The sequence below is a fragment of the Pleurodeles waltl genome, chromosome 4_2, assembly GCF_031143425.1.
Source record: "Pleurodeles waltl isolate 20211129_DDA chromosome 4_2, aPleWal1.hap1.20221129, whole genome shotgun sequence".
NCBI lineage: Eukaryota > Metazoa > Chordata > Amphibia > Caudata > Salamandridae > Pleurodeles > Pleurodeles waltl.
In genome coordinates this window covers 1,029,203,327-1,029,226,430 of record NC_090443.1, presented here as the reverse complement: position 1 = coordinate 1,029,226,430, position 23,104 = coordinate 1,029,203,327, and the positions used below count along the sequence as shown (strand labels likewise).

Below are 23,104 nucleotides of genomic sequence, written 5' to 3'. Positions count from 1 at the left end.
CTATTCACCGCAGGCGATGACACAGGCTTTCTCCAAAGTTCTAATATGGGTTCCGTAAGAGCCTCATTGAAAGGAAGCAAAGGGTCTGCAGAAGCTGAAGAAGGATGCAGCACCTCCGTTAAAATGTTCCTTTTAACTTCTGCAGCAGGCAATGGAAGTTCTAAAAAGTCAGCTGCCTTCCTGATCACCGTGTGAAAAGAAGCTGCCTCCTCTGTAAATTTACCCAGTGAAGACAAATCCCACTCCGGGGAAGAATCCAGCCCACTGGCCGACTCCAGGCCCTGATACTCTCCCAAAGGGTCGACAATCTCTCCTTCCTCCAACAACTGATATTCTTCCTCTTCTAAGAGACGCAAGGCCATCCTGCGTGACCTCAACAGAGCCTCCAACTTCGGCGTCGACATGGAATTTGCCGACGTCGAAGACACCAGCCTCAACACCTGACTAGGAAAAGGAGAGGAAGGTTGACTCTGTTCAAATCCATCACCCGGATCTGGCGCCCGCACAGATCCTAATGGCGGCGAAGATGCATGTGACTCCACCATTGGCACCGCCTGACGGGGTGATGATATCGGCGCCATAGATCTAGAAGGCGACGTCATGGGATTCACAGGACCTCGAGGCGATGTCAACGGCGCCGGTCCGGTACCCTCAGCTAGATAGAATGGCATAAATGGCGCCACCTTGTACGGAGCAGGGGAGCCCAACGAAAATGCCAATGGACCCGTGGGACCAGCAAGTGCACCAGCAGGGGCCATGGCGTTGAACATAGTAAACATGGCATTCAAAAATTCCATCGGATCCGCTCCCGGAGCCGGGAAGGCAGGACACCGCTGGTCTCCCTGACGCACAGGTGGCTTGCTGACCATGGGATTCCTGAGCAGAAGGTGAAAATCGAGGACTGTCCTGAGGTGCCACAAACTCAAAGACAGACGGCACCGGAGAAGCCTCAGGACTCTGGGGTTGAGGAGTCACCGTCGGACTCACCTCCCAGGTCGCCGACGAGATGGAGACCTCAATCTTGATCGGCTCCGAGCCGAACAGCGCTGAGAGTCATGACGGCGCCGTTTCTTATGCTTCTTCGAAGAAGCGTGGGAAGAGGATCTTCTATGGCTCCTATGACCCTTCTTTGCCTTGGCCAAAAAGAGTTTGGCCTCCCTTTCCTTTAAAGCCATAGGATTCATGCTCCGGCAAGACGCACACTCCTCGACGTCTTGCTCAGAGCTAAGGCACCAAAGACAATCGTCATGAGGGTCAGTGACCGACATGCGACACCCCACACTCTCTGCAAGGCTTGAAACCGGACTTCCTAGAGGGAGACATTGTAACTACAAAGAGCAACAAGATGAAACCTCCAACAGAAGCGAGAGCTAGGAGGAAACCATCAGCGTCGAAGGCACGGAAAAAAGGGAACTGGCTTCAGCAAGCCGGCGAGGACCTCTTATTGGCACGGTGACATCAGACGGAGTCGCGTGGAGCCGTGCAATTGTGACGTCCTCGTCGACGTGGAGAGCTGGGAAGAAGAGTTTCCGTCCGATGCTGGCGCAAGGGTGAATTCATAAGGTGAGGAATCCACAGGTAGTTTGTATCCATCAGAAATGCAAGGTACTTCACACAGGTAAGTATAGAACTTTGATTTAAAACACAGTTTTGGTTAAAATGGCAATAAGCTATTTTAAAAGTGGACTAATCTGGTTTAGCTGCCACAGTTGTGTCGGCAGGACTACACACCATGATTGGTTCAGTGGCAAAAGGGGCCTGTCGACGTGGGTGAAGATTCTTGGCGGTGACGGCAGACCGTCAGTCTTCAGCTGACATGTAAATGCATCTGGTGGACGATCATGGCGGCGGATGGGTTTCTCATCAAAAAGTCAACAGCAGGACCATTACCGTCAACATTTAAATCAGGCCCCTAATCAATATAAATGATGAAACGACTTGTGTCATGAAATAAAAGCCATAGAAATGTACACTGACACAATAAAAACATCAATAAGTTCTGGAAATATATACAGTTTCCTACGAAATACATTTTTTTTTATAGTAGAGAAAAACTTCATATGCCCAGAAAATAACAGTTTTTTTCCTGGAGTACAAGCCTTTTACTTTTTAGTAAATACAAGCCTGATCTTTAAGCCCTGAGGAAGCAAAATGTGTGCATCTGAGCCCAAGGAAGAATGCTGATGGAGGAGCTAGAGGCAAACAAAAGATAATCTAAGAAGAGGAAAATGGGTGAGGTACGCTACAAATAGTAGAAGAGAAATACAAAATTGTTAAGTAACTGCGTATTTATTTGTTGGCTAGATTTATGAAATTGGGGAAGGCTGCTGAAGAATGAGAAATATTGACAATGATATTGCTAGGTGTAGGGGGACAGACAATCTGTCTGGTGTAGGTCATGAATATGGAAGGCAGAGTATCAACAGGACAGAAAACTGCAACAAGAATATCGAGGGACAGAATACCGAAAGGTAAGATTGTATAGATTTTCTATAAGAAACTCCACATATATATAACTTGGTGGAAAGTAGATTTTGAGCTAAGATTAGAAAGTAAATCCCTACCTCCCTCCATGTACTTACATACAGGACATATTGTCCCTGGATATGCTTGAATAATATTTTTTCCTGTTGAAATTCGGCTTTTGATATTCCATTGTACAATCATCTCCCTTACACACACACACACATAAATACGCACAGAGACATGCACTCACATGCACATTCTGGGGACACCATCACACTTGAAGATCATAGGAAATGTGGGAAGAAAAACATTGCCTTCCAACAAAGACGGCATGAGAGGAAAACCTGTGAGCCCATTCTAGCCGGTTAACAATAAACATATTTAATGTATTGAAAGAAAAACAGCATCTGGGCAGAACTTGTTGTTTACTGAGTGCCTGGCCCACAGGTGCTATATACATATGTCTTGTGAAATGATTTCAGTTTTGCCGGGTGTCATTCCCAGCAGAGAAATGGTATACCACCAACTAGGATCAGTGTTCCAGACATTTTCTCAGGGTTTCCAACCCTGAGTCTTATGCGCTTATGAATATTATGGCTGAAGGTCCCAACTTAGAGACATAATTTAAAAGCAACTGCACCTGGGTTTTGTTTCTTGTGCCTCAGAGAAGAATCTAAAGGGGTAACAATTTAAATCAATATTTAATTGTTAGAATAGGGGTTTCGGGTTGGCTAGGGTAGGCACCTAAGCCAGGCAGAACCCACCACTCTAGTAAGGGTAAGGGAGCTACACACCCAAGATAATCCCTGCTCACCCACTTGGTAGCTTGGCCAGAGCTGTCAGGCTTATCCCAAAGGCAATGTGTAAAGCAGTAGCACAACACACACACTCCAGTGACACAATAAATACACCACAAAAGAGACTCCATACGAAATTATATGAAAAGAAACTGTATTACATATAAAACATAGACCAATAATTACTTTGCCAACTAGGCAATTGTCAAAAACTCATTGTGCAAAATAAAATAAATATTTCCACATTGCACGTCATAACAGTACACACTGGCAATGCATCCAAGGCAGGTCATGAAATCTGCTCATTATCCTGACAGAATGAAAATGACATATAACATAACATGAGGCCATGAAATGCAGTATTAGGTTAGGGAAAGAAAACACATGAATCCTCAAACATCCCTGTAGTACCCAAATCACCACTACGGTCATCACACTTCATCAGTAACATCTGAATTACAAATTACCATCATATAAAACATAGATCCAGTGCACCTGCACCTCTATTATATTATAGGCGGTAATCTGAGCACCAACCGTAGGTTACAGGAACACCTGCACCCCTATAACAGTGAGTACAGTCATTTTGGTGAAACTTTAGAGCACAGGAGCACCTGTATGCCTGCCACAGTCAGTCCAGTAATTCCAAGCAGAATGAGCAGGAGTGGGACCTCCGTCGACAGTTGCCACCCCATCCTGCTAACTAATGAGTGAATGCCCCCAAAGGTATGCTGCTAGTATTGGGGGAAGGCACACATACACCTCTCTTATCAGCAGGGAGACCTTGTTAGGTGTTACAGGGAAATCTGTTAATAAAATAAGACGGGTCAATTTGACACAATAATGTAGGTTTAATCGATTTTCAGCTGGGAACAACAGGCAGTCTCAACATAGAGGCCATGACTGAAGTTCAAAGTTCTAGTTCACAAGCAGTGGTATTTATACTGTAAAAAACACAAAAAACTATGCTGACAAGTTCAGCATTGATGTAAGCAAGAACAAGCAGTACAGATAAGATAATAGGGGAGAGGTACCTCTTGACAAGAGCACATGCATGATTACTGGCACCTCATGGGTGGGTAAGTAACAATGACTTCATTCTGCATCTTTATCTTTTCTGCACAACAAGTGATTATATGTTACATGATGCTCACAGTAGCCCTGCCTTGTGCTAATGCTTATCTGACCCTTACACAGTTCCCCTCGCCAAGATATGAATGACTCGTGTTTTCTAGGGCCCTTGTGCTAAGGCAAGATACACACTTTTGTTCCACCCTGTTCATGCTAAGTGAACATTTTGAAAGCAACAGTTGGTGCAGGTTTAAAGAAAAACTTTCTTTCTAATGTGGCTTGGGACTCTTGTGTGTTTCAGCACAGCTAACTTAACAATGCAGCATTTGTATAAGTTTCCTAAGTAATAAGTGTTTGTTTGTCCTAAATATGACCTGCCTTTTCTATTGAACCCACAGTATGTCTTTGTTTTAGCATGTCATGTATTAAGCCTTTCACTACTTACATTAGTTTACAACTATCCCTAGCCTAAAATGTTTGTATTGGGATTTGGGAACTTATGTTTGTATGTATGTGATGTGTTCCTATTCTTCCTACATCATTCCCCCCTCTAGTTGATTATTCAACTACTTTTCCTACCTTCCCATCTACTAATGAAACTTGGGGAATCACCACATACCCACTACTCTGTCCCTCCCAATTTAGCTGTCATCCTTTTGCAACATGCTATTATTACCTGAAAAATAAGACATATCAAGAGCAACACGATCAAAGGCAACAAGGCCTTGAACAACCCTGACATCCAGGACGGCACCAATGCGAACCAGCCTTCGAACCACCCATCAGGGGCACCCCCCTCATCGATAATTTTCTTTTGTAGATCATGCAATGTCTGAATGGCCTGAGTTAATGTCCCATTGTCCGCATAATTGGCCGGCACATAAGTACAACAGGCCGATCCAATCTTCTTACACACCCCTCCTTCCATGGGCGTCATTAAATCTAGTACATATCTGTGTTGCATTACCATCAGCCTAAGGGCTCGGAGTTCTTCCTTGATAGCATTGATCCCATCTTCAGTTGCATTTATGGTCTTCATCAATTCAAAGCGTGTGATCGGCAGCCAGCGTGCAGTTGCTTTTGCCTGAATGAATGGTAGGATGCTACCAAAAAAGATTTGGGCCTCATTAAATAGTCTATGTTCCTGTGGAACGTCTTTCCACACTTCAATACCAAAAAACTCAGCAGCTCGTTTTGTCCGGTAATGGTGAAGCAAGGTTGCTGGACGGCTCATGGGATGGTCATGTAACTGAGAGATGTCCACACCTGGTATCACCAGTTCAGGGGTGTGTAAAGTCACTAGGGAGCAGAGGCCATTCCAGTTCGGGGGTAGTTGCATGTGGAGCCGGGCCCCATACATCCAGTAAGGATCCATCAGGCTGGAGGTGCCGCCCTGCATTTCAGCGTTGTAGGTGGTGATGTTGCAGTTGAGGTTACTCCCCACCTTCACTATCCCATTCCCTCTGAAACAAAGAGAAAACTGTATTAATTTCATTGCTATTCTAGGGTGTATGGTGGTTCCTGTCCATGTCTATCTCTGTATGTTCGCATCCCATATTTCCTGACATTGGCCTATTATCTTATTAACACTTAGTGGACCTTGTATCTCAGTGCCATTCCATAATGATATTGCTCTACATATGACTTTGGCCTTGGTATGCCATTTTTTCATGGGCAAATACTGATCCTGTGATACTAAGAACTGGTCTGCCTGCGCAATCAGGGGGCAGGGGTTTAGATAAATAGTTACTACATTCAGATGATGGGTAAGACCCTCCAAAAATACCTTGGTGTACTACCCCTTTTTCCCAATCTGGGTGAGACCTTTTTTGCCCTGCTTTCTTCATTTTTGATATCTCTATCATTATCTCTTGTTTTCCTGTCAGGACTTGTAGAACTTCTGGGGTGGTGTCAAATCTAGTTGTGTTAACTAGTGCAGTAGCAGGACTAACGTGAGTTGGTTGTAGCTGTGCTCTCATTCTGCCAAAAAATAGGTGCAGGAGACAATGTGTAATGTTTGGGGATACCTCTTTTGGGAGATGCACTCTATCTACTCCAGCAGCATGGGGGATGAGAGAGCATACATAACAACTGGTGTTGGACGTGGATGTGCCTATACTATGCATGTCCTGGTACCACATATAATCAAACAAAGCAATATGGAGAGGGTGATGGTCAATATCATTATCAACAGTTCTACGCATGCGTGTAATAATTAATATAGGATCAAAAAAATAAAAATATCCAAGGGCTAAAAACATCAATATCAGTGCACCGAGGAGGAAAAACAAACATAAAATACATAACTGGAAAGAAGAATTGTCTAATATTGGAGCTTTAGAGAGAGGCTTTACTCCGGTTGCTTCTCCTGTTCTCCCCCTCTGTTTCCTGCTCGGTGTCCAAAGGGATGGATGGCATGGTTGGGGATAGGCAGATGTCCTGGAGGTGGTACCATGGTTTGTGGCCTTGGTCTTTCACTGCTGTAGTCGTGCTGTCTGTCACTGGGATGGGTCCATTGAATTTGCAGTCCTTCCACTTTTTGACAAAATTGCGAATATATACTAAAGTTCCCAAAGGTAATGGTGTTTGTTGATCCTTTACAGGAGATGCGTGGGCGCGCTTCTTGGCTGCACGTGTAACCTGTTTAAAGAGGAACTTTGCAACTTTGGTTAGCTCAGACATGTATTCATTCATTTCAGTTTGTACAACTTCAGGTGCACTCTCAGTCTCCAAATGATGTCTAGTTGATGGCACAAATGTGCTCATTGTTCTACCTGTCACTATTTGATGAGGAGTCAAATGGTGATCTGATCCTGGGGTATTTCTCAAAGCAAAGAGGGCTAAAGGGAGGAAGTATAACCATTTCTTCTTCAATGTCACACATAGTTTACTTATTTTGTTCTTGAGGAGGCCATTAATTCCATTGCTTTGCGGATGATAAGCTGAGGACAATTTATGTGTTATTCCTAACGAGGTGGTGAGGTGTGAAAATATATTTTTGACAAAGTGGGTGCCATTGTCGGATCTGATCCCTTCAGGGACACTGCACTGCGGTATTACCTCACGGATCAAAACATTAGCAGCAGACTTGGCATCACAGTGAACACAAGGTCCTGTTTCAATCCACCTTGAGAATGGGCAGACTACAACTATAAGATAGCGATAATGATTGCATCTGTCAATCATATCAATGTGCAGTTCTTTAAAGGGACCTTGTGGGCGAGGTATTGTGGAAGCTATTACCTTAGAGGTGGGACTTGGTGAATACTGCTGGCACACTGTGCAGGTATGTATGTACATTGTAATCATCTCATGGTACAAACCAATCCTGACGTATTTGGAGGGACATATTGTCTCTAGCAGTATGTGAAGGAAGATGTAGCTGGTTTAGAGCTATCAGTAGCAACGCTTGGGGCATGGCAGGCTTCCCTGTTGACATTTGTCTGTATATTAAATCTGTTCCTGTCTGTGTGCATTCTCTGGTTTCCCACAACTGTTTCTCATGCTCTGGGGCCTTTTCTTGTATCTCTCTTATATGCAGATGAGCTATCTCTGGGTAATGTCTGGATGCATTCAAAGGGTCTGAAGGTGTCAATGTTTCACTAGCTAACAAAACTGTGGTATGTGTGTCACTAAGAGGGCATGTTGCTGCATCTTTGGCTGCCCAATCAGCCAGAGCATTTCCACGGGACACAAAATCCTGACCATTAATGTGGGCTGCACATTTCACTACTGCAACTGCATGTGGCAATGTTAAAGCTTGTATCAAGTCCTCTAAAAGGGGGCGGTGCATGAGAGGGCTTCACCAGACTTGAGAAATCGCTGTCTGTTCCACCGCATAATGCTGGAATGCACTGTCGTAGTGACATAGGCTGAATCAGAGTATACTGTTATTGTTTCTCCTTCCCCTTGTTTGAGGGCTGCCACTAAAGCTACTAATTCAGCAGCCTGGGCTGAATATTGAGATGGCAAAGTTATCTGTTCAGTTTTCTGCAGTGTGTCTGAAGAGTTGTGCTGCATCGCTCTGACCACTGCAGCACCTGTATGTCTTACCCCTGTGTCCTGATCTATTGTGGAAGACCCATCCACAAAATATACAACACTACCTGGAATGGGGTCTTCTGTTGCTTGGCTACACTCATCTGGAGTATATGTGCCACAATCATGGGCATCATCGTCAGTGTCTGAAATGGGGTGTGCAAAGAAGGTAGCAGGAGTGACTATGTGGCATTTAACCACCTTCAAGGATGGTAATGATAATATTAGCTCATAGCCTGATACTCTCTGTGTTGTTAATGTTGTTTTAGCTTTCTGAATTATTGCAAACACAGCATGTTCAACATACAGTGTTAAAGGTGCACCCATGACAATGGGGGCACCTTTCTCTACTGCAAAGGCTGCTGTGGGTAGTGCTTGTTCACAAGGGTAATGGCTGTTCATGACAGAATCAAGTAGGCCACTAAAATATGCAATTGATTTGTGGCATAAAGGATACTTTTGGGTTAGGACAGCTGTCATCACCTGGCCATTACAGTGGCAAAAAATAAAAAACTCTTTGTTGTAGTCTGGTGTTCCTAACACTGGTGCATTTGTTATCTCTGTTTTTAGCTTCCTGAAGGTTTGTTCCATCTCCATAGTCCATGTTATCCTGTCTTTCTGTGTTTTCGCCTGTTTGATAGATGCAAGCAGTGGGGATATTAAAGTACTGTAGTCAAAAATCAGGAATGAAGGTACTGTGAACCACGATGGGAAAATGCAGTCAAATAGTGACTGTCTTGGTGCAGGAGAATGCTGAAAAATGCATTCTTCAAGTCTATGACTAAAAGGTATTTAGCATCTTGGGGTATGTTGGTTAGGATGATGGAAGGGTCAAGTACTACAGGGAATTCTGGCATCACTATGTCATTAAGGGGGCGCAGGTCTTGAATCATGCGCCACACATTTCCTATGGCCTTCCTTATAGGGTAAATTGGGGTGTTGCAGGGGGATACACCTGGGTATATGACTCCCTGCTCCACCAATGCCTGTATAACAGGTGTTATGTCATCCTCTGCTTCTTTGGATAGAGGGTATTGTCTCACTCTTGGTAGTATTGCTCCTTCCTTCAAAATTATTCTGAATGGTACTGCTGTGCGGACGAGGCCTACAACATAAGGGCCTTTTGTCCACAAGTTGAAGGGTACCTGCGCAAGGTCATTATCTTTGATAGGACTGGAGACATTTATTGGTATCACAGGCTTTGTCTCCAGTGTGGTGCGTAGAGGTACACTGTTTTGAAAAACAATCTCTGTCTTTCTAAGGTCATCAGCAAACAAATGGTCATCTGATATGTTGTTCACCTGCATGTTGGGATCATAAAAGATGACACATGCCCACATCGCACCAGTGTCTACAGTGTCCACTTGCCATCAGTGTCCCATAGGTGGGGGAGACTTCTAGAGCCTATATTTCCAGAATGAGGTCTTCGTCTAGTATTTCAAAATAGGGGCCCTGTTGTCTAAAGAGAAGGCTCTTGGGTAATTCAACTAGCTTCCGTGTCAGTTCTGGTGTTTCTGCTACGATGGAGTGCACTGCTCTGGTAAAAGCTAAAATGTCTACAGGTCTGGCTCTAACTTCGTTACCATCTGGGGGTTGTGTAACCATTGTCATGATGTGTGTACTAGATACTCCAGGTGTTGAACAGATCATAGTCCTATCCTCTTCAAAGTGAATAGTCATGTTTAATTTTGCCATGAGATCACGTCCTAGCAGATTAGCTAATGCATTTGGGGAGAATAGGAAACATCCATCAACATACCTAGCCCCTATTTCCATCTCCACAGGTTTAGTGAAAGGAACCCTCATAACAGCCCCAGAGACTCCTGTGTGTCCATTGATAAATTTGACAATAGCAGTCCCCTCTCACGGATACAGGACCTAGTGTCCCCAGTATCAATGAGAAAGGTGTACTCCTTGTCATTTATGGCTACCATCACAGTCGGTTCCTCGTCTGACCTGTAGGTTACCGATAAGACTGGACACATGAGACTTCTCCTTCATTGGGCATATCCTCCCATGTAGTTTTGCTGGAATGGGTTTCCTCCCTTGACACTTAACCCTTCCTTGTAAGTTCTGGTGCTGCAAGGTGGGCTGCACTGTCTGCAGTGGCCCATACTGTGTTTGGGGCACTGATTGCTGTAACAGCTGAGGCTGTATCTGTGGTTGAGGCTGCAGTTGTATTTGGGGATGTGGGAGATATATCACTTGGGGACTTGTGGCAGGTTGTGCTACAATGCCACCAGGCGGTGCCATTTGTTGGCCATAATTTGCCCTTGTCTGGTTGCTAAGTTCATCTTCCTTTTTAAACCTACAGTCTCTAATGAAATGTCCTGACATCTTACAATAGTGGCATGTCTGTCCACTCTGGAATGTGTTGACTCTATTTCCCCCAAACCTTCCTCGCCCTCCTCTTCCATTATTCCTGCTATTGCTTCTCTGGGCATACTGGTAGGGTTGCATTGGGGTGCCTGAAGGGGGCACTCCCATGGACACTGTAGCTAACTGGGTGGTGGCAGTGGCAATTCCTTCCTCTGTTTTCTTAGACAGTTTTTGCTGGACCAATTTAGCTGCTGCTTTCTTTATTTTATCTTTCTCGCTCTTTTCCTTTTATTGTCTCTTCTTACAAAAATGTATTATGTGTGCTTGTATCTCTATCCATGGTTTGTCCACTAAGGCCACTATATTATCTAATTTATCCTGCACTTCAGCTGGCAGACCCTTTTTCACTATATTGTAAAATAGTATTGCATTCTGTCCAGTTACATCCCAACTCTCCCCCACTTCCTGTGTCCAATTTTCCTTCATTCTGCTAAGGAATTGGGCTGGGTCCTCATTTGGCTGCATTGTTTGTGCCATAAGGGACCCAATGTCTGGCCTGTCTGGATATATTTTTCTGAGTTGTTTCCAAACAATTCCCCTTACTCTATTAAAGGGTGCCCCATCACATTTTGGGTTGGTCAATGTCACATCCTTTACTCCTGCCTTTGTGAACAGTAGGTCTGTCTCATCTCCTATAAGGGAACTTAGTAAACTCTTAATGTCCCCTATTGCAAGAGTAATCCCTGCAGTATGTTTTTCCAGAGCTGCTATCCATTTCCCAGCACCCTCAGCAAGTTGTGGCAACTGTTTTTTAAGATTTTCTTTGTCCATCTGGGGCCATGGTATATACTGAGACACCCCTGGGCCCTTGAATATCAAGGGCAGTTGTGACAGGACTGTAGTCCTATTGCCAGTAGGATGACGAGAGTCATACTTACGAGCATATTTCTGCCACACTCTTAGACTTTTCTGCATATAGGGATAATCCCAGTAAGGATCCCCTGTGCCCTGAAAAATGCACATTTCTGCATTAGCCATGTCTTGGGGTTCAAAGGAACCCCCTTGTGGCCATGGTGTCATCTGTGATGCCAATCCTTCTGTCCAGCCTGCTAGGTTGTCAGTAAAAGGTACAACATTGTATCAACTATTTTCATACTGAGCTACTATTTCATTGGGCGTCAAATAATTGCCAAGGCATATGGGAATGCATGTGCCATGTCTTTCCTCAGTGTCATTTTTCCTGCCATATCAAATGTTCCCTTTCTCTCATATGGACGTGCATGCCCCCCATCAAATATTAATCTCTGTAATTCTCTTGGCTTCTTTTGTAAAGTCTGTCCTGTCTTATTGTTTTCTTCTCCCTCACAGGCATATTGTGACTGTTACTTGTTATGGTCCTCAAGAAGGGACATTCTTTTAACATGTTCAGTGATGTCATCTAATGCCCCCTCTGATCCTTTATAGGATTTTTCTAAATCCAGATCTTCTTCACCTAAGCTGCTATATGTGGAGTCTGTGTCCTCTAGTCCTTCTTGTTCAATCATTTGTGGCCCAGTGAGGGCCCTTGACTGCCTCATGGGCCCTTACTCCTTTTCCCAAGTCACTCTTTGGTTTACCCGTCCATTTTCCTGCACTGTGACCCCCTTGCCTACACTATTCTCCTCTGCTCCTGGGTGCATAAACCTCCAGCACTCTGTGAGAGGAATTTCTGGTGTATAAGCTAACCTTCTTGTCTCATTTATAATGTTGGTACTTTGTTTTTGCAAAACACCTTCTTTTTTCTAGCCCCATCCATTCTCTGTGCATCTCTTGACCCCTCATTAGGTATACCTTCATTTTTCCTAGTGGAGGACATCTCGTCCTCTAAATGACGTGTAAATGTGGCATCTACTGTCCCTATGTATTTAGTACTGTCCCCACCTAACATTTCCCATGGTGTACTGGCCATTTGAGGACATGGAGATGGGGGGACATATTCTCTATGTTCAGAAAAAGATTCTAATGGTGGGCTATACTCGGGGTCTGTATATCCCACAGCAGGGGGATGTGAAGAGGTGGGTAGTGAGTGTGGGGTACCAGTTTGCATTGTATATATATATATATATATATATGTGTTTATAAGTTACTCATATCCTAAATTCCACACTGGGAGGTCCCTAATAAATGCATACAGTAGGAGGTCTAATGCTAAATGTAAGTCTATTATTATTGCAGGGAATTCACGTGACTGTTGCCCATGGTTCCACTGAAAAGTTGCAGTGACTTCAATATATTCACTTTCTTGCCACAAGGTGGCACCAGTGTCACACATGAAAAATTAAACAAATATTTAGAGGCCTTCAAAGGGGTGCCTCACTCTTGGAAAGACAACTGCAAGATAGATTTCAAAACAAACTCTTTTATTCTAATCATGCGAAGGTACTGTTCACATCTATCTGAAAGGTAGTTTAATATATTTGTATGTATAGTAGCTGATAATTCTCCTTCTATTTATATACCCTCAAGATATGTGTATACGTCCCAGTCTATACTGTTTGATAATTAATTTTGCCTCCAATCTTGAGGCTCTATAGTTTTCATAATGGGGATAATAGTCAGTAGTGTCATTATTTGTTATAGGGTGCACAAGGCTACTACACTACATTTAACTTGGAGGACAATGTCCTTATATTAGTTCTTTGAATAATTATTTATAAGTGTCTAACGGGCATTTCTGTTATGTCAATGTAGGTTGTTTTAAGGCCAAGAGGTGATATACCATAAATACCTAGACATTCATAACTTTTGACTTAAAAATAAATCATTCTATGGTATTGATATTACTGGTCTACTAAGGTCAGTTCTGCTGCAGAGGGCGACAGCCTGACCATTATAAAAATGAATAATTAATCCAGGAATGTGGAATTAATTAGTTTACTTTTTTGGGACATTTGCTCAATTCAGTCACTTACTTTACTTTTGAGTATCCTGTTATAACTTAACCTTCATAAGAATAGGAGGTCTGATACTTATTCCTAAATGATACACTAAATAACATAAACTTATATATTGACATTATTATGTGACCACCTTTCTATCTACACATGCATATACATACAGGAATTCTTCATTTCATACGAGGGCAAACAAAATACTACTGGTCATTTCCCTCATGATTCATAGAGGGGACAACTTTTCACTATTTGCAACTACAAATTGTGACTTCCAGACTTAAGGTCTGGGTTAGGTTGAATTGAGTGTTCTTTAGAACATACACTGATTGCTCAACCCCAAATCCAACACTACTCTTGACCACTTTTGACTTACTCAGTCAAGCTCCCTGTATCTTCCGGACTCGGTACAGGGGCAGGGGTGGTCAGAGAGGCATGAAAAGGTAAGGAAAGACTTTTCCTTCCCTTTTCATGTTTCTCTGACCATTCCTGCAGCACGATTGCATAGTGATCATGCTGCAGGAATGCCCACTAGATACCAGGGATTTTGTTTACATTATGTAAACAAATAAGGGGAGTGGCCCCTTGGCCAAAAGTCACTCCCCCAGGGGGGCATTTTATCTGAGGCTCTGGGGGCAGATCGGCCTATATTAATTAGGCCCATCTGCCCCCAGGGGGGGCAGAAGCCATTAGACACAATGGATGTTTTTATTTATGTTCATAAGAAAAGCGACTCCTTAGGCAAGGGTGTCTCCCTAGGGGGGCAATTATATTATTAGGCCTTCAATTATATTATTAGGCCTTTTCTGCCACCCCTGGGGGCAGTTCGGCCTATAGTAATTAGGCTGATCTGCCCCGGGGGGAGAAGCCACTAGACACCAGGGATTTTTGTTTACATTAATAAGTGGAGCGATCCCTCAGGCAAGGGTCGCTTTCCTGGGGGGGACACATGGGGTTTGGGCAATTGGTTTTTAGGCCATTTCTGCCCACGTTGGGGTCAGATCGGCCTATTTTTATTAGGCCAATCTGCCACAAAGGGGGGCAGAAACCACTAGCCACCAGGGTCGCTCCCCTGCCTGGGGAACAAATTTATTTTAGGCCATTTATGCCCCCCCCTCCCGGGGGCAGAATGGCCTATTTCTATTAGGCCCATCTCCCCCAGGGGGGCAGAAACCACTTAGGCGTGGTGTGTGTGTGTTTTGTTTGGGGGGCAGCCCCTTTGGCAAGGGTAGCTCCCCATGGGGGCACAATACTGTTGGCCGTTTCTGCCCCCCTTGTGGGCAGATCTGCCTATTTTTGTAAGGCCCATTTGGGGGCCCAAGGGGAGCAGAAAGCCCACCAGGGAATAAATGGGGACAAAGCTGTTCTGCCCACCGGTGTGCAGATGGGGCAATTACCCTGAATCCATTCCCGGGGTGGTGGAGGGGGGCAGAAAGCCTTATAGGTGCCAGGGAATTAAAAAAACAAATAGTGGGGTGGTGGCTACCAACCAGTATGGGCATGGTTATGCCCTCACCCCAACTGAAGGGGGTAACAGTCTTTCAGCTCTCCCATGCACACTAAAACATCTTATCCCACGGCAAACAAGAGGACATTTGATTATTTTGGGTTTTGGTTTTACATTTGGGCCATGAGAGCTTGTCAAACTCTCAAAATCGTCCCACTTGGAATGGTGAAGGCTGCAGTTTTTGGACTTTGGGACGCTGCCATTTAGAAAAATCTATGAGACCTAGACACATCTGAAAACTAAACATCTGGGTGAGTCCAGGGTGGTGTGCTTCACATGCACCCTGCGCCATTTTATTACCCACAATGCTCTGTAAGCCTCCAACTGTGCTGGAAATCACACATTTTCCCACATTTTTGTGATGGAAACTTCCAGAATCTGCAGGAAAACACAAAATTCCTACCACCCAGCATTGTCGCATCTATACTGATATAAATTCTGCAACCACTTGTCAGCCTAAAAACATTTTTTTTTCAAACTGCCCTTTTGGACCTGCTTTGGTTCCCCCTCATTTTCAACATGTTTTTGGCTCTTCCCTGTCACAGGCACTTGGCCCACCTACACAAGTGAGGTATCATTTTTACTGGGAGACTGAGAAGAACGTTGGGTGGTAGGAAATTAGTGCTGATGCGGTGATCCCACACAGAAATGTGGGAAAAATTTTATTTTTTAGAAAAATTTGGCGTTTGCTGAGGATTCTGGGTAAGAAAACCCTGGGAGATCCAGGCAAGTCACACCTCCCTGGACTCCTTAGGGTTTTCAGAAATGTTTAGGTTTGGTAGGTTACCCTAGATGGCTGCTGAGCCCAGGACTAAAAACTCAGGTGCCCCCCCCCAAAAAAAACAGATAGTTTTGTATTTGATAATTTTTATGTATCCACATAGTGTTTTGGGGCATTTCTTTTCGCGGGCACTAGGCCTACCCACACAAGTGAGGTACCATTATTATTGGGAGACCCAGGGGAATGCTGGGTAGATGGAAGTTTGTGGCTCCCCTCAGATTCCAGAACTTTCTGTCACCAAAATCTGAGGAAAAAGTGTTTTTTTGCCACATTTTGAAGTTTGAAAAGGATTCTGGGTAGCAGAACCTGGAGAGAGCCCCACAAGTCACCCCATTCTGTATTCCCCTAGGTGTCTAGTTTTGAAAAATGCAAAGGGTTGGTAGGTTTCCCTATGTTGTCGGCTAAGCTAGAAGCCAAAATCCATAGGTAGGTACTTTCCAAAATACACATCAGATTTCAATGTAAAAATGTGATGTGTCTATGTTGTGTTTACTGTCCCGGATATTAGGCTTACCCAAACAAGTGACGTATCATTTTTATCGGGATACTTGGGGGAACACAGAATAGAAGAACAAGTATACTTTCTCTACATTTTTTACTTCCAAATGTAAGACAGTGTGTGAAAAAGAGGTCTATTTGAGAAATGCCCTGTAATTCAAATGCTAGTATGGGGACCCCGGAAATCAGAGATGTGCAAATAACCACTGCTTCTCAACACCTTATCTTGTGCCCATTTTAGAAATACAAAGGTTTCCTTAAAACCTACTTTTAACTCTATATATTTCACCAAATAAATTGTTGTATACTCAGTATACAATGAAACCCCATTGCAATGTGCAGCTCCTTTATTGGCTCTGGGTACCTAGAGTTCTTGATGAACCTACAAGTCCTATATGTCCCCGCAGCCAGAAGAGTCCAGCAGACGTAACAGTATATTGCTTTCATTGCAGGAAAAAGTTACAGAGTAAAACGTGGAGAAACTGTTATTTTCTGTAGGAAAACCTTGTAGGATATACACAAATGACCCCCTGCTGAATTCAGAATTTTGTCTACTTTATAGAAATGTTTAGCTGTTCGGGATCCAGCATTGGTTTCACACCCATTTCTGTCACTAACTGGACGGAGGCCAAAAGCACAAAAAATTATAAAAATGGGATATGTCCCAGTAAAATGCCAAAATTGTGTTAAAAAATTGGGCTTTCTGATTCAGGTCTGCCTTTTACTAAAAGCCGGGAAAATTGTGATTTTAGCACCGCAAACCCTTTGTTGATGCCCTTTTCAGGGACAAAACCACAAGCCTTCTTCTGCAGCCCTTTTTCCCATTTTATTTGTAAAAAACTACATTTTTGCTGTATTTTGACTAATTTCTTGGTCTCCTAAAGGGGAACCCACGAACCCTCGGTACCTCTAGCATCCTTAGGATGTTGGAAAAAAAAGGACGCAAATTTGGCGGGGGTAGCTTATGTGGACAAAAAGTTATGAGGGCCTAAGCACAAACTACCCCAAATAGCCAAAAAAGGCCTGGCACCTGAGGGGGAAAGGGCCTGGCAGCGAAGGGGTTAAAAGTGTTGTAAGGCAGTTCAGTTAACGCCATCAAGTTGTAAAGGAAAAACATTTTTGGATCGGAGGTAAGAACTCATCAGGTCCAGGTTAATTTTTAAGTCAACAATATGTGGCAACATATGTGGTAAGGCGTGGGGCCGAAACACATGTAGATGTACTAGCCACGGCGGTTTGAGAAGTAAATGAAAGAACATACACATAAATCAATGGACATTCCGAAAATTCATGTTGTGAATATGGCCTGAAAGTGAGAAAAATTGTAGGATGAAACTGATTGGAAAAAATCATCAAGTAGTAAAAGATCATTCATTCAAGACCATAGTTAGACTTAAAAAAGAGGGTGGTTCTAATATAAGGATGTGGTTGTGTTGATTGTTTGGAGCACATAAATTTGGCTGGAGTTGAACGGAGTCCTCATGGGTGATTAGTGTGAATGAGTATATAAGGTATAGTTTTTAGTATAGTGTGAAGGAAGTTCAGGGTGGGTAGTAAGAGTATGTGAGTGATTCAATATGTCTTTTTAATTAATAATGAACTAGAAGTTTCTTGTATTATACTGAAAATAATTTGAAATAAAGAATTAGAACGATTTTGTAAATCACTAAGCCCCGCTTGATTACAGGAGAATAAAGGGGATTAACTCCACATAGAAATTAGAGGACAGGACGTGGGTTATATTTTGTTACTTTATAAGAATTGTTCCCTACCCCGTGGCCCATAGAAACACAGAGTCCCTATTTTTATGTGATCAACAAGGGGGCACCACTCACTTAAAGTCACCCAACAATACCAAATACTTCCCCGTAATTGAAAGTCAGACCTAGCTTTGCTTGCGTGTTTAAGTTTTGCTAAAGTTTGTTCAGGTATTGAACTTAGAGAGGAGCCATGGCTCACCTGTCAGTTCCCTTTGCTCTGCAAGACCCGATGGATTGGGGGGGCTAAGACTGCTGTTACGACTGTTAGTAGTCTTGAAAGTTGTGCTTTTTCCTTAGGAGAAGTCAAGTCAGGGGAGGCAGTGTTATAACAACTGAGGGTGTGCTCTCTTTTCATGTTTGCAGTCTTCACTTTGGAGTAGTCAGTGATCTGAAGATGACCCCCTCTATGTTGGTGATTAATGTACATTTTCCCTAACACCACCCTCTTAGTGAGTGCATGAAAGATGATTGGAACTGGGATTTCAGAAGAGGAGGAGGTGCAGGAAGGTGGGGGTTTCCAAACACCCCCACCCTGGACCCAGTCAGGAGCTCTCAGGAGAGGGCCCCCCTGGAGCTCGCGGCAGCTGCGGGGGCTAACGCTACACCACTGATGTAGAAAGGATTCACTATTGGATCCACTGTTTTACGGCTACACAGCCAGAATCAGCTCCCTTAGTACAAGCAAAATCTACAGAAAGACCTTGGACTAAACTGGCCCTAGATTCGTTAATGCCGTATGAAGGGTACCCAGTCATTTCATTATTTTGGTTGCCTAATTCACCAAATGGGGAGATGTGATATTTATTAGAGTCAGACACCCACGGCAATGGATTTCTTAACAGGTGTTTCTGCAAGACACATCTTTTCATTAGAGATTATTCCAAGCAATATATTTATTATGAAGTCAGAGAGAATAGTCCTTTTTAAAAAAAAAATAAGGTATCCAACATACGAGTACCACCCCTCCCCCATACCGTCCACAATTTAACAGATTGGTAGAACACATTAACAGGTTAATCACTCTATACATCCAATGGGTTGTGAGTGGCAAGAAACCTCTCTCTCCATCAGTAATACTCATTGTCTAGTCTCCAAATTCCATAACTAGATATTCTCTTGCTTACCAAAGACACTATACTGTCAATCCAGACATGTACCTGGCTATAAGGAGTATATGGAAATAAAAATTAAAACGGAACTTGTGTGTAAAAGTGAGCTAAAAAATAATGAAACATGTTAAACTATAGAGAAAAGGAATTATGATGTCAGGAAAATTGCATCTGCTGATAAATTTGCTCTTCGTCACGAGGTGGAGGTGAACCATCTTCGTCCTGTTCAAAAAAAGGATCTTACCATTTCAGCCTCCAAATGTTGTGGAGGATGTTTTTAGGAAAGCTGGCAATATTGCCGTGAAATGGCAGAGCGTTTGCTACGGCTACCAAAGACATCAAACGTAATGTACAAAACGACAGACGAAATATGTCTTCACTCAGAGGAATTAAAATCAACCAGGGTAAATATTCAATACTCATATAAACAATGAACTCATAAGGTAGAGGCCGGCACAATACTCAATCTGCTACAAAACCGATATGAGTAATTGATTATTTTCTCATTGTGCTTTGACACCTTGCCCTTCCTCTCGCTGTACTGTCTTGTACCACTATTAATGCATGTTGTGTTTATGGCATCACATTCCTTTGTTTACAAATGGCAGGCGACCTTTATTTCAGACATCCATCACCAGTACTCCTCTCTGACGCCTAATATATCATGACAGCTTCCTTACCCTGCCTTCTCTATGTTATTATTTGCACCAACACCATGTAACCCTGCTCCCTGGGGGCTCATACTATATTAAAATATCAACCTGCAAAAATATACATGCCGAAATATCGACTTGCACAATATTGCCAAATTAAGCAATCATAGGTGAGTGCAGACTTATTATTTTAACTGCGCATCAAATTACCTTTGCAAAATCCAGTTTATAGTCAATATTGTTTGTGATGTATATATATTAAGGCCGATCTTTTGTACAATGCGGCAAGTGCATTTAAACAGTGTTCACATTTAATGAGGAGCAATGTAAGCACTAGAGTCAAGGTTAGGATACGCTCAATCGCTTTTTATTGCACTGGTTTGGAAAGGCCTCATTAGCGTCAACTAAGAGCAAACCCAGAATTACACTGACTTCACACAGTAAGTAGGAGTTTCACCTTGGGAGGGAGAGATCAGTGACCAGTGAGGGGAGGTCAGTGAGGAGCTAGTACAAGGACTACACACCCACAGCTCTACTATATCTACCTACACTACATGAACTTGAAAAAGTTATCGAAGCCACCGTTTAAGTCCTCAAGTCAAAGAAATTTGCTATCAGGCTTTAGCTACACCGTCCAAATTCCTTCAGTTTTGCTTGTGAGAATATAGGTTCCCTTCCTTTAAAATGCCCTTGCATTGTAGTACATTTACTGTGCGATTTTAGTTAATATATTTAGTTTTATTCGCAATGCATTCTTTCTATCACAAAAATCATCTTTGCTAACTTGCCCTGCAGCCTGATTGAAGGCGCTGGAGCCAAATGCTTTTTCCATGCATGGGGCTCTTTGATATCACAGATAGGGTCGCAGATGCTAGTTGGACCTCTCCCTAAAGAGGATCACGCAGGACTACAGGTGTTGTACTACAGACAGGAGTGCAAGGGCCGACAAGTCATCACTGATCCCCCTTAGAACTGAGGCTCAGTCCAGCAAATGCAGTAAAAGGTGGATGGCGGTTTCAAACACATGTTTAGCATTTCACTAATGCGGTGTTCGCACTCCAGGGTCGAGTTTACACCTGCGCTGGGAACAGTGCATTTTTTGTAACTTGGTACCCAGTTCTGTTACCGTTAGACACATCAAGATTAAGGGTGCCCTGCAGCACAGACCAGGAATGTGCCCCTAATATGTGATAGGGAACCTGGTCTGAAAAAGTACTTTACAACATCAAACATGATTCCACTGTTTTACTGGTTCCTTGTCGATACTAAGTGAAAGATAAGTAACTCAACCCTGGATAGGGTACAAGACAGATTTAGGGATATCTTGCTGTAGTTGTTGCTTTAACCTGGATGTTCGCTCCTTCACTCCTAGGTGTTGACTTCATATTGACTTGTGTGGACAGGTCATTACCCCTGTTGCCTTAGGGGTGAACTCCCATCTCTGCCTGAAGTCCTGTGGGGTGTTCGAGACAATGAACTGCTTCAATGCATCAGCAGCATGTGCGGGGTCAGAGTCAGCTTCCAGTTTGCTGATCCAGACCATGGTGAAGAGATCTCAGTCCTACATCATGGAGGGGAAGGAGGTCCTCATCATAGGAGCCGGTGGAATCAGCAAGAAGTACATCTGGGAGACCACCAGAGACTCCGGAATCAAAGTGAGAGCTCTTCACTTTCATGTTTGATATATTGTTTGTTATATATATTTGCTTTAGGAATGTGTTTGTAAAACAATAATCTTTGTTGAGTAGCCTTATGAAACACAGGGGATGCTTATCAAATTTTCTGCTCCTTCAGAAGAGCCACCTTTGTGGCAGCTCCTCTGAAAACAGAGAGATTCACACAACACCGGCATTTATCTCTAAATAAGGTGGGCTGTAGTTCGCCATGGTGGATGACAGGCTGTTTACCAAACCCTAATTGAGGTCTGTATTATTGTTTGCTAGATGGGGGTTAGAGCCATCTATATTTACGTCATTGAGTCAAGTTCCATTGATTTTTGTTTGTTGCTATTGATGAGTAGGAATTTTGTCTTGGTGGGGCTGCAGTACACAAAGAGGTTGGACATCCATGTCTGACTGAGGGAACGGCAGTGGTTAAGTCACGGAATGTTGACAGCTGAACTAACTTTCATGTGAAGTTGAGTTACTGGCATACTGGTGAACTTTTATGTAGCTAATGGTGGGAAGGGTTCCAACTGGTGTCAAGTAGAGGCTGAAATAACAGAGTACAAGATGGAGCCCTCTACACGTGAGGGGAGTTTTCTGAGATCTCGAGATACCTATCTTCATCAGCTGGCGACCGTTAGATATTCAGCAAAAGAACCAGTAGAGAACACTGTCAGCCAATTCATTTAAAGATCCTGGAGTGTAAGGAAAGGATAGTCAATGGTGTTAAAGACAGCGGAGAGGTCCATAAGAATCAGGAAGTAGAGATCATGCTTGTCTGTGGTTGAGAAGGTGGTGTCTACTATGTATATTGTGACTGTTTCAACGCTGCAGCCTGATCTGAAGGCTGATACGTAGCTTTGAAAGAGGTCATTGCCACTGATGTGATTTTGCAGTTGAGTGTAACTTGCTTGTTTGGTGATCTTACTGATCAAGGGTAGATAAGCAATGGGTTAGTAGCTGGCAAAGTCAGCCAGGTCTAGGATGAGTTTGATAGTAGTGGGAGGATCTGGTCAGTTTTTAGGGCATCTGGAAAGATGCATTCAGTGAAGGGGACCCTAGTGATAGTGAGGGGAGATATGAGAGATCCTTTCCATTAAGGGCTTTAATGGAGGATGAGTCATTTATATTATCTTCGTGGCAGTTGAATTTAAAGAGTTGGGAATGGCAGTGGGGTCTATGAGAGAGGAAGTTGAAGAATGGCCGATGTGGGATGTTTGGCAGAAGTGGTTGAGGGATGTCAGTTTGGTATTGTCAGACTACATTTTTTTATAGAAGACATTTGTAGGAGGCTGGCCTGGCTTGCAGTGGGTACCAGAGGTACGTACACCTTGTGCCAGGTCCAGTTATCCCTTATTAGTGTAGAAGAGGTGTTTCTGGCAGCTGAGGCTGATAGAAGGTAGCAATGGCAAAGCAGCGTAGGCTGAACTAGGAGACATGTAAAGCTCCTACTATACCACTGGTGTCATATGCACAATATCATAAGAAAACACAATACACAGATATACTAA

At 43.3% G+C, this 23,104-nt stretch overlaps 1 protein-coding gene across 1 annotated transcript in view; it reads left to right on the top strand.

The window, feature by feature from the left end:
• Nucleotides 1-23,104, top strand: part of LOC138294006 (carnosine synthase 1-like) — a 186,265-nt gene that overhangs the window by 104,881 nt on the left and 58,280 nt on the right. The window contains 2 exon segments of the mRNA XM_069233260.1: nucleotides 21,302-21,319; nucleotides 21,322-21,584. Of these exon segments, the coding sequence (XP_069089361.1) occupies nucleotides 21,302-21,319; nucleotides 21,322-21,584 (281 nt within the window).